Raw genomic sequence first — 12,664 nt, 5'->3', positions numbered from 1 at the left:
TTGAGACCATCCTGCTTTACATGGTAAGTTCCAGGACAGCCATAGCTATATATATTGAGACACCTCATCCACCCACTCAGATCTTGGGAACATAATAAATAGTTTCAAAATAAAGAAAGTAAACATGTATTCTTGGAGCAGTAAAACATTCCCCTTAGAATTTTTCAGGAAGGCAGATAAGGTGGTTACCAAGAAGGCTGACTATTTGAGTTCTATCCTAGAACATATATAAAGCTAGAAGGAGAGAACGGGTTCCTAAATAAGCCATGTAGCATGCATACAGAGACAGACAGACAGACCTCCCACATACAATAAACAAAAGTTTTTAAAAGCGTACATATTCTGGGAATTATGAAAGTGGATAGGTGAAACAGGTATATCAGAATGTTTGGTTTATTCATTTCATTTTATTTTTGGCTTTTTGTGTCAGGGATTTTCCATGTAGCTCTGGCTGTCCTGAAACTCTGAAGACCAGGTTGGCCTCAAACTTACAGATATCTGCCTGCCTCTGCCTCCAGAGTGCTGAGTTTAAAGACATGTACCACCACTGCCCGGCATGTTTGTGATTTTTTTTTTTAAGCTGGGTTATATACTTAGGAAATTGCATATTATCTTTTTGTTTGTCGTTTATTTAATACTTATTTTTGCAATATTAAAGATAGAATCCAAGGCTTAGCACATACTAGGCAAGTACTTACTCTACCACTAACCTGTATCCTCAGTTAGAGTTTACTTGATATATTTTGAACTTCTGTGATTGAGTGCATATTTTTGTTCTTTGGAGATTGTACTTACGTCTTTTCTAACATTTTAACTATTTATTATTTTGAGGCAAGGTCTTACTGTGGATCCCTGGCTGGCCTCAAACTCACAGGGATCTAAAAGGACTGGAATCAGCACAGGACACACCAAGACCAAGTTATCACCACAAAGGAGATTTATTTGCCCCAGGGGGACAAAGGGCAGGGAATAAGAGACAAAGACAGGAAATAGAGGACAAGGGAGAAGAGAAAGGGGGTGAGGAGAGGGATATTTACCCCAGAGGGAACAAAAGGACTGCTTCTGGACAGAAAGGAAACACATATGGGCATATGGTAGTTTATAAAGGAACAAGGGGAAACCCATATTAGGATGAGATGTTTAATTTTAATTGGACATGTTAGATAGGTGGGCCAAAGGGGTGAGGGGGTTGGTTGCTAGCTGAAACCTGCTGGTCAGCCTCAGAGGAGAAAGTTGCTAAATAAGGGATTAAACCTTGGTAAGTAGCTGTAGGACTGTGTAATGTAGCCATTCATAGCAAGGGGGAGAGAGAGGTGAGGGCAAAACCTGTCTGGGTCGTTTGTCATGCTTGGGTCTGCTAGAGTCCTCAGGAGCCTTCCAGGGGCTGAGATTGAAGGTATTGTGTTATTGTTGGCATTTTAAAATATATTTTTCCATTTCTTTTTCTTTTGGAACTTTTTTCTTATATAGCAAATCATATATAGGAATATTTAAATATACAAAGCAAGATAGTAAGTTTTAAATAAATTTGAAAGTGCAGACATTATGTAAGCTATCCATGATACCCAAACACTAGTAATTTAATAAGCTAAGTTTAACAAGGAAGGATACAAAGGAAGTACTTAACTTTCCTAATAATTCTCTACTTAAACAGAAAGTAAAACGGAGTGGACATTGACTTGGAATGGACAGGAGCATTGAAAGCAATTGAGAGTACCTAGGATGTGGGTGAGGAGAACGCTTCCTAGTAAACTGCCACAGGACCTGTTGAGATACCCACTAATAAACTGCCTTGCTTTTCCACCTGTGTATTTTATGTTTATGAGTACACTATCACTGTCTTCAGACACACCAGAAGAGGGCACCAGATCTCATTACAGATGGTTGTGAGCCACCATGTGGTTGCTGGGAATTAACTCAGGACCTCTGGAAGAACAGTTGGTGCTCTAAGCGCTGAGCCATCTCTCGTTGCACTTAGTTTTAAAGTTTCATCTTTAATGTTACTAGGACCACGGTATATAGTAGTGATACATTTTTTTCCTTTACATATTTGGTAATTACATGTTCTTTTGGGAGCCAGGCAGGTGTGGTGACAGGTACTTTAGTTAAGTCTCATCACTTAAGGCAGTGTCAGATGTATCTCTGTGAGTCCAAGGCTAGCTTGGTCTACTTAGTTTGCATAGACCCTGTGTCAAAAAACAAAAAAAACAGGATGTTTTCTTCCTTAGGCATACTGTTAGCTGTGGGTATTTTGTCAATATCCTTTGAAGTTGAGGAACTTCTATATCTTTTTTTTATTATTATTTACTTACATATGTGAGTACACTGTTGATATCTTTAGACACGCCAGAAGAGTGCATCAGATCCCATTACAGATGGTTGTAAGACACCATGTGTCGGGGACCGCTCTGCCAAATGTTGGAACCAGCACTGCCCCAAGCTTTGGGGGCTAAATTGTCCTGGCTCATACTGCTGCTCTGGTCCTCGGGTCAGGGTTCAGCAAAAGAGAGAGTGAGGGCAGACACAAAGAATGGAGACCAGGGTGTGGTTCAGTCCCGTTTATTCTCAAGTCTCTCTTCTTTCTTTCCAAGTTTCTTGTTCCTAGTCCAAGTCCCAAGTCTCAAGTTCCTAGTCGCTGGTGCCCCCAAGTTCCAAGTTTCCAGCCCCTCTTCTGTCTGCTTCTTGCCTTTTATAAGTCTCACTTCTTAAGTCACTCCTTTAAGTCTCGTCTCTTAAGTCACACACACCCAAGGGAAAATCCTGGGTATATAAAACAAGATGTTACCAGAGTGTGCTCAGCTGTTGTAGGCTGTTAAAAACAAGTCTCTTGTCAGGGTATATGCCTCAAGATGGCTGCAAGGATGATAGCCGCCTTCTGTCGGCTCCCCACAACCATGTGGTTGCTGGGAATTGAACTCAGGACCTCTGGAAGAGCAGTCTTAACTACTCAGCCATCTCACCAGCACCCGGGAACTTACATTTTTGAAGTTGATCATATTTTTAGAATGAAAAAGTACTAAATCTTGCAAAATACTTTTTTGTGTCTGTTGATGATCCTGTATTTTCTTTTTCTCTCATTGACATAGTATAATTTATTTGTTTTGATGCTATGGATTGACATGGCTTGTGCCTGATGGAATCGACTCTCACTGAGCTACAACTATTCCTTGTATAACTCTTTACATGATATAATCACTGAATTTAGCTGAAGATTTTTGTGTTTATATCATTAGGGATATTGATCTAGTTTTCTCACTATTAATATTATTATTACTACTATTACTATAATTATGTCATCTAGTTTTATTATTAAAATAACACTATATTGTTGGGCAAGGTAACTCATTCTTTTAATCACAGTACTCTGGAGGCAGAGGCAAGTGGATCTCTTTGAGTTCAAGGCCAGACTAGGCTACATAGTGATACTCTGCCCTCAAATAGTGAGTTTGGAGTTTATTAAGTATTAGTTCTTTCACTGTTGGTAGAATTCAGCAGTCCAGTCTCTGGGGCCTGTGCTTTTTCTTTATATGGGATGATTTTTAATTTTCAGTTTTTTATTTAACTAATTAGTTTATTCATATTTATTTGTCTTGAGTTCTCAATAGTTTGTGTCTTCCTAGGAGTTCATTTTACCTAATTCATAGTTTTACTTTATTTTAGTAGTTTCTGGTGCTATTTTAAAGTATTTGGGGTTGTGTGTGTATAGAGGGGTTGGCTGCATGTTAGTCTGCACCATGTGTATACCCAGTGCTCATGGAAGCAAGAGAGGGCATCAGGTCTCCTGCAGCTGAGACAGCTGTGAGGTCCATGGAGGTACTGGAAATATGTTCAGGGTCTTCTGGAAAAGTATCCAGTGTTCTCTCAACTACTGGGCCAGCTCTCCAGCCTGTTTCTTTTCTTTTTCATATCCAGTTATCCCTCCTTCTAGGAGTTCTTCAAGCGTTGCTTATCTGACCCTTCCTTCTTTTCTATCATATTTTGTGTGTCTCTGTCTTGAAATTATTTTTGATGTGTGTAATATAGTTTGATGTAAGGTTAGCTAGGTCACAGCTGTAAGTTTGCACTGGAATCTTCTTATCTGAATTCAATTTGCACCCCTGAGTTCCTTAATTTCTTCCCTTGGTATTGTTTCCAAGCCAACTGACTGCAGAAATAACTCATGCTAATGTTTCAGACTTTACTCAAAACATATAACTGTTTAAATATTCTGTTTGTGTGGTTTAGTTTCAGAAGCTCTACCTGTGGCAACTCCTGGTACATCTGCTGAGACTGCTGGAGTTGCTCCCACTCCCTCTACTGTTGTTGGGACAGTTAAACAAGACCTTCATTTGACTTCATTAACTGTCAACACCTTGGAAAATGCCAACTCCACAGAATTCCCTACAGCCATTGAACTTGATAGTCTTCCTTCAGACCAGTTGGCAAAAGGACAGGACACAGTTGCAATAGAAGGTTTTACAGATGAGGAAAACATTGAAAGTGGAGGTGAAGGTCAATACAGGGAACGTGATGAATTTGTCGTAAAGATAGAAGACATAGAGACCTTTAAGGTGAGTGAGTGTTCCCAGGTGTAAAGGGCCTAGTGCAGTTGGAGGGCTTGTGTATTTGTGCTGATTCCACACCTGCGTTACAAAACATTAAAACATTTATGAGTGTCCTGTTACTATGTTTGAAAAGGTTGGACTGGATGTCATACTTAGAATTTAATTAATTAGTTTAGCCTGTAGCCCAGGTTGGCACTGTAGTAAGGACTATCACACCCAGCAGATGTTTGTTGAGATGGGGTTTTCATGTAGTTCAGGCTGGCCCCATATGGACATGCCATGAAGCTGAGGATGACCTTGAACTTCTGATCTTCTACTCTCTACCATGGAAATACTGAGATTACATGCATGTACCACCTACACAGTTTGATGCAGTCCTAGGACTGAATTAGGGCCTTGTATGTGCTAAGCAATCACTTGACCAATTAAGCTACATCTCAAGTTCAATTTATAGCACTGTTAGTAATTTTTTTCAAGACTTTCAACTGAATACATTATTAGGGACATTAGAAAATGTTTATATAATTTAAAGTAAATAACAGAACTAACAAAAACATGAATTTGGATTAATTTTAGAGCTTTAATTGTAGCACCATGATTAGAATGGTACAATTCATACAAAATTATCTAAGTCATACATATTTTGGTTAGTACTTTTAGATCGGCTCTTGTTACATAGCCTGGTGCTTTTTTTGGTTTTGTTTTTTAATTCCATGATAGCCTTGAACTACTGGCAGTTTTCTTGACTCAACTTTCCAAGTATTGGAATAGCAGGTTGAGCCAGCGTGCCTAGCTAGCTAGCCATATTTAATATATTTTTAGACTTTTATTTGTTTGGTTTTATTGGCATTGTTTTTAAATTGAGATGGAAAGCAAAGGAATTAGATAGAAAAAGGAAGACTGTAACATTCACACTGTGATTGTACCATTGATAGTTAACTCCTATTACAACTGTAGCATATTTGTTTTAGATGGTATAAAAGTGCACAAATGACAAGATAATAAATACCACTAGTAGTTTCTTCCAGTCATCTTAGTTCATTAAAAGGGCAATGGCTTTTGTGTCAGCAAGCTCCTTTGGGGGGGGGGGGGAACTGAAGTGGAGACTGAATAGAATCATTTTTAGGGGTCAGGTTTATCTGTATATCAACAGCCCCTCCCTACCCCCTTTGTGAGCATGTTTAATCAAGGCCTTTGGTTTATGACACTACCACAAGGTTTTGTGTGTGTGTGTGGGGGGGGGGGTGATTATTGTAGACACTTGGCCATAGATAAGAAATGAAAAGTTATGCTGGGGGTAGTTGTGTATACCCTTAATACCAACACTCACCAGGCAAAGGTAGTGTTAAAAGTCAGCCCGCCAGGTCAACAGAAAGACCATTCCTCAACTCCCTACTTTCTTTACCTCAAAAGAGAGAGAGAATGAAAAGTTAAGATAGTCCTTAAAGATTCCTACTCATAGTAACAGTCTATAGATAGAAGCATGTTGATTATTTTCCTAAATGTAATTAATTCTGCTTATTATAGGAGGCTTTGAATACAGGAAAAGAGCCCCCAGCTATTTGGAAAGTACAGAAAGCTTTGTTACAGAAATTTGTTCCTGAAATTCGAGATGGGCAAAGAGAATTTGCAGCTACAAATAGCGTAAGTAAAATGCTTGATTCAATCCGATTTTCTAAACTGACCCCCAGATAAACCGAGGTGAGGTCACATGCATCTACATTTCTAATAACAGCATGGGCTTCTCCTGCAGAGGACCTGGATTCCATTCCATGTGTCAGGTAGAATGATAACTCCAGCTCTAGGGATCTTATGCTCTAACTACTGAGGACACCTGCACCCACATGCACATACCCACACACACACACACATAATTTAACATAAATAAGTGAAATGAAGTAACAGAGTTGAGAAGATAGCTCTGAGGTCAATAGTGTGTACTACTCTTGAACTGGACCTGAGTTCATGGTAGGAAACTTACAACTTCCTGTAACTCCAGCTCCTCTGCTGGTACCAGGAATTTGTTCATGCTCATGCGTGCTTGTTTGTTCTCTCTCTCTCTCTCTCTCTCTCTCTCTCTCTCTCTCTCTCTCTCCCTCCCTCCCTCCCTCCCTCCCTCCCTCCCTCCCCCCTCCCCCCTCCCCGCCCATTTGCCCATTCTTAAAATCAAGATAACACTAGTCTGGTTATGAATAACAGCATAATATTTATGTGTAGATTATGTAATGTATAAATCAAATACTTCTTTCTTTAGTACCTTGGGTATTTTGGAGATGCAAAAACCAAATACAAAAGGATATATGTGAAGTTCATTGAAAATGCAAACAAAAAGGAATATGTCAGAGTATGTTCCAAAAAGCCAAGAAATAAGCCTTCACAAACTATCAGGTATTTGTTTTCTTACGTCATGTATTTATGGGCTTATTTGGGTATTATTATTGTTTAAAGGATCTGTCTTGTCAGTTAAAGACTGAGAATGCTGCAGTACCTTTTGCAGTAGGTGAACCTTTTCGAAGAATGAGATGGGCATTGTAAAGCTAGTGGCTTTGTCTGGTGGAATAGGTACCTTCTTTGTTTGGGTCTTTTTGGTGTAAAATAGAAAAAAAACAGAAAGTGCAAAATTTATTGAATCTAGCTGTTTGTGACAGAACCACTCAGAAGCCGTCCTTTCCATCAATAGGGTGAAAGAAATAAATGAATGTCAAAGTTACAGCAAGATAATTGGGTGGTAGGAGACACACAGACATGTGCATATCAGGTCAGCACACAGTAGAATTCCTATCATAGATCAATGTGCCTGGGTTGTCTGCAACATGAATCTGGGAGGTGACTGGTATGACCCTGTGGTATTAGAATGTGGGTATAACCCTAGATATTCTCATCAATCTACTGTCATCAGTGGGTCTAGTTTAATTAAGATCACCACCTATTTTCAAGCTGCTGATCCAGTTGTCATGATGGAATTTAACCATGAAAATTTTTAGATTGAGCATTGGACATATCTTCAGAGGCCTCAGACAGATGCATTTGCATTTCTGCATCAGAATATCAGAGCTGGATTTGGCTTTCCATATCTCATGTTCTCTGGAAAATGAATCCATAAGGATTTTGTTAGAGATAAAGACTAAGTTAATAGCCCCTTCATAATTGAACACAGAGTATCAGTCTCAGACCAGTTCACAAAAATGCTGGGGGAGTCATTTGAGTTGTAAATAGCACATGGACTTTATTTTGGAAATGTTGGCCTGAACATATTTAATTTTTTTTATTAATTGTAAAAGTCCCTTTTCTTTTTTTAATCTTAAAAGATTTAATGATTTTAATAAAATTTGTTTTAACATTGCAGAAATATTCCATCTAAGCCAAGTAATATCAGTAAAACTTCTGACCCACCAGTATCAAAAACTACAACTACAAAAGCCCCTTCTACAAAACCCAAAGCTAAACAGCTCAAAATAAAGGCTGAGCCACCACCAAAGAAAAGGAAGAAATGGAAGGAAGAATTTTCATCGTCACAATCTGAGTCATCTCCTGAGGTCCGTTGTAGCAGTAGTGAGGATGAGGGTGAGTTCCCCAAGAAATTAGTATTTTGATACTTTTATTTAGATGGTGTGCAGGAGTGGAGGGGATGATGATGGTGGCAGTTCAGATCAATTTGTTTGGTAGCACATTGATGCTACTGTCCAAAGTTCATTATGCTTTGTATAAACCACACCCTACAGAACACATTTAGCCTACACATGTAGCTCTCTGCAAAGCAGGAAAGGCAGAACTCACTTAGATGTGTTCTAGCCTAGGAATACCAAGTCTGGGGATTACCAGTCCTCATGCTGGTGAGATGGCTCAGAGGCTAAGAGAATCTAGGCGGTTCCCAGCACCCACATCAGTTAATTCACAACTGCCTATAATTCCAGTTCCTACACATACATGGTACACATAAACTCATGGATGCACATACATGTACACATAAAAATAAATAAACCTTAAAGAAAAAGATCCTGTATTCCCCAAATTCTACATCTGTGTTTATGCCAGAAGACAAAAGGAAACAAATCTAGGATGAAACAATCCAAACTATAATTAATTAATATAATATAACATATATGACATATTAAGTATATCTATCAGTATTTGCCATATTAGAGTTTAAAACATGTACAATGCAAGAATATACAACACTCATTCCATTAGCTATTAAAACTTGGAGTATAATATGTACAAGAAATTTCAAACAGTTCAGCAGAGGACAGAGGTTGGCAGACTTACTTACAGACATATTTGATTACTGCCCAACCCTTGTGGATAATTTTATTGGAACACAGCCCCACAGATACTGTTTGGAAATACATGATTTCATATAGTTGCAGTTGTGAATTGTGGTACAGAGGCCATGTGACCAAGAAAAAGCTAAACTATCCACCATATGACTCTTGGAGTTTTACCGACTCATTATTCTAAAACATAACAGTAAAGACAAAGGAAGATGAAGGGAAAATGGAAGGCTGAAGCCAAGCTAAAGCTGAAAATTTGGGGGTCTTTATAAACAAAAGAAAGTTTTTGGAAGAACTCAAAGCAACATGAAGAAATTTTAAATTTAATTATTAGACCAGTTTCAGGCAAAAATGGTATCAGAACGTAAGTAGTGGAAACAGGAATGAAAGAGAATTGAAAGTGTTTTGTTTTGCTTTGCTTTGCTTTGTGACAGAGTCTCCCTAAGTAGTCCTGGTTGTCATGGAACTTACTATGTAGACCAGGCTGTCTTGGAACACAGAGATTCTCTTGCCTTTGCATCCTGAGTGCTTGGATTAGGGCACATGTGGTTTTGTTGTTGTTAGTTGTCCTCTGACCTGTAAATATGCACTGTGACAAATGTGCAGTATGTATACACATAAGTAAGTGTAAATTACAAGGTATTACATTCAAGGTAGAAGCATATATATTAGTACTATAAGGAAGTTCGCTGTCCAGTATATATATTTAAAGCCTTACTGTACTTTCTGCAGTTATCAGTACTTATTGCTTAGAATAGGGGGGGCTTGGGTTCTTAATTTGTAATTATACCCTCAGGTAAAAAGGGAAATTTTCTTGCATAAGTAACATGGTAGACCACTAGGTGTCAGTAGTTAAGTGTGTTCAGACCTTTAAGACTATTCCCTATGATGCAGGTTTAAGCTGGGCAGTGGTGGCACATGCCTTTAATCCCAGCACTTCGGAGGCAGAGGCAGGCAGATTTCTGCGTTCAGAGCCAGCCTGGTCTACAGAGTGAGTTCCAGGACAGCCAGAGATACACAGAGAAACCCTGTCTCAAAAAAAACAAAAACAAAACAAAAATGGATTTAAATGCTGGTGATTTTATTTTATTTTCACGTGTAGGGTTTGTATGTATGCTTACTTGTGTGAATGCATGTGTAAATGTACATATGCCATGGCACATGTGCAGATCAGGGAACACATTGGGGGAATCAGTTCCCTCCTCCCATGTAGGTCCAGGAATCAGTCCAGCCGTCAGACTTGACACAGGAAGTATCTTTCCCACTAAACTACCTATAAACTTATGGTGTTTGTATGTATGTATGTATGTGTTTATTTGTGTATTCATTCATTCATTCATTTGGCTTTTTGAGATTTTCTCTGTGTAGTCCTAGCTGTTCAGGAACTCACAGTGTAGAGCAGGCTGGCCTTGAACTCAGAGATCCACTTGCTTCTTTCTGCCTCCCAAGTGTTTGGGATTGCAGGCATCTGGCACCACACCTGGTCTGTCTGGTGGTAATTTTTAAACTCTTTCTTTCAGAATATTCTTTTTTTTTTTTCTTCAGAATATTCTTACAGTCTTGAAGTGCATTGAGGATTTCAAATAGATTCAATCTATTTAGATTTACTAAGTAGCAATTAATGCTTAAAATGATCAGTTATTACTTACTAATGCAATTGGCTCTATTTTTTTGTACATTCCATTAGTTACTGTGTGTTAGTTTGGTTTAAAAATGTGAAGAAAACATGTTGGGAAGACAATTTTAACTGTCTTTTCAGATAATTACCAATTATACATAAACCTGACAATTACACTTTTACCTATTTATGTAGATTAGTATTTGGTTTGTATGTATGTGTGTGGGTAGGTAGGTAGGTATGCCAGTTGTATGTAGGGTACCTGAAGAGGTCAGAAGGCGCATAGGATCTCCTGGAACTGAGTTACAGATGGTTGTAAATGACCCTGTGGATGCTGAGAACCAAACCTGGGTCCTCTGCAAGAGCAGCAAGTGCTCTTAACTACTGCACCATTTCTCCAGCCCCTTCCCATAAATCTTATCACCCCAAATATATACTGTGTAATCATTAGACAGTGGCTTTCTATTTTCCGCTACTCCAGTTGCTGGTAACCTAACCTCTTTTTTTTTTTTTTTCCTAATTTTTTTAAAAGAATTATTTTATGTATATGAGTGCACTGCAGCTGTCTTCAGACACACCAGAAGAGGGCATCAAATCCCATTACAGTTGTAAACCACCATGTGGTTGCTGGTAATTGAACTTAAGAACTCTGGAAGAGCAGTCAGTGCTCCTAACCATTGAGCCATCTCTCCATCCCCCCAACCCTTTTTTTAATTCACTGTGTTGTTTGTTTATTATCATGTGAGTGTGTATATGATGTATGTTGCTGTGATTGAACTTGGACAGCCATGATCCCCCAAAAAGCACTACAAACCTCTGAGTCATCCTGCTAACTCTCCAACCCTTTTTTTTTTCCTGAATTTTCTTACACACATGGAAGCATGTATTATGTTCTTGTTTCTGGGGTTTTTGACTTAGCATGTTTTCAAGGTTCACCTGTGTTAATAGCACATGCGAGATACTATGTACATGGAGGTTAAAGGACAAGTTAAGGAGGTCGGTTCTCTCCTTCCACGGTGTGTATCTTGGGTATTGAACTCAGGTTATCAGGCTTGCAGCTGCTGCTTTTACTGGTTTTGCTTTCTTGCTGGACTACATTGTGCTTATGACTTCCATTTACCTATTGACTATGGATGCTTACTAGAGATATTTGTATATCTTCTTTGCAGGAATGTCTCTTCAAATCCTTACTTGCTTTGGGGGCCAGTTTCTAGACAGGATTTCTCTGTATAGTCCTGGCTCTCCTAGAATTCATCTGTAGACCAGGGTGGTCTTGAACTCAAGAGATCCTACCTCTGCCTCCCAAGTGCTGGGATTAAAGGTGTGTGCCACCAGCGCCAGGCTGAATTACTAGCTTATTACTGGAATGGTTCCTTGTCCTTTTGTGGTTAAATTTAGGATTTCTTGATTTTTGTTTCTGAGTTGAACTTGTTTTTTGAGACAGGGTCTCTGTAGCCCAGGGTAGCTTCCAGTTCTATACAGCTCAAGATGGCTTTGAATTCCTGATGCCCTTGCCTCTTCCTTGTCAATACTGAGATTATTGTGTGCCTCACTTCAACTGGCTATATTCTGAGCTTTAAACTTTTATTATATGCATGATTTGAAAATATTAATTCTCATACTATATGGTGGTTTTTTTTGTTTGTTTGTTTGTTTGTTTTTTTAAATGTTTTACATTCTGATGGAGCCCAGCTTACTGATTCTATTTCTTGTGCTTTTGTTGTGGTTAAAACCAAATCCAAAGACATCAGCATTTAAAAATTTCTTCTTAAAAGAATTTTATATTTAGGTCCTGTTTTATTTTAGAATACTTAAAAAATAACGTTTAGAATTGGAGTGTGGCTTAGTGGTAGAAGATTTGTCTGACATGCATGGGACCCTGAGTTCAGTCATCAGTATGGAGAAATAATTCAGTAATGTCACTACTGATATTATCAGTGAGCCTTTAAATATTGTGAAGCTGTTCGGCTTACAGTGGTGGATATAGGTTTTCTAGAATTCTAAATTTTACCCAGAATCAACTACATCTTATCATTGATAAGTACTGTAAGGTTTTAGGTTTCTGTTTTGCTTTTGAGGCAGGATCTTACTATGTAGCAGTGGCTCTCACTATGTACTTACTACTTGCTATGTAGTCCAGATCTACCTGCCTTCGCCCTTCCTCAAAGGGCTATGATGTGAGCCACCATACCCAGCCTGGTTTTCATTTTGGACCCAGGGTTCTCACTATT

General features: G+C 38.7%; 1 protein-coding gene across 1 annotated transcript in view; it reads left to right on the top strand.

Moving 5' to 3' along the window:
• Positions 1-12,664, top strand: part of Qser1 (glutamine and serine rich 1) — a 57,925-nt gene that overhangs the window by 31,740 nt on the left and 13,521 nt on the right. The window contains exons 4-7 of the mRNA XM_034495771.2: positions 4,225-4,550; positions 6,072-6,188; positions 6,799-6,932; positions 7,891-8,108. Coding sequence (XP_034351662.2) covers positions 4,225-4,550; positions 6,072-6,188; positions 6,799-6,932; positions 7,891-8,108 — 795 coding nt within the window. The remainder of the gene's footprint in view (positions 1-4,224; positions 4,551-6,071; positions 6,189-6,798; positions 6,933-7,890; positions 8,109-12,664) is intronic.

This window comes from Arvicanthis niloticus, chromosome 2, assembly GCF_011762505.2.
Source record: "Arvicanthis niloticus isolate mArvNil1 chromosome 2, mArvNil1.pat.X, whole genome shotgun sequence".
NCBI classification, from domain to species: Eukaryota; Metazoa; Chordata; class Mammalia; order Rodentia; family Muridae; genus Arvicanthis; species Arvicanthis niloticus.
The sequence above is the reverse complement of the archived record's forward strand: the minus strand, read 5'-3'. Positions and strand labels throughout refer to the sequence as shown.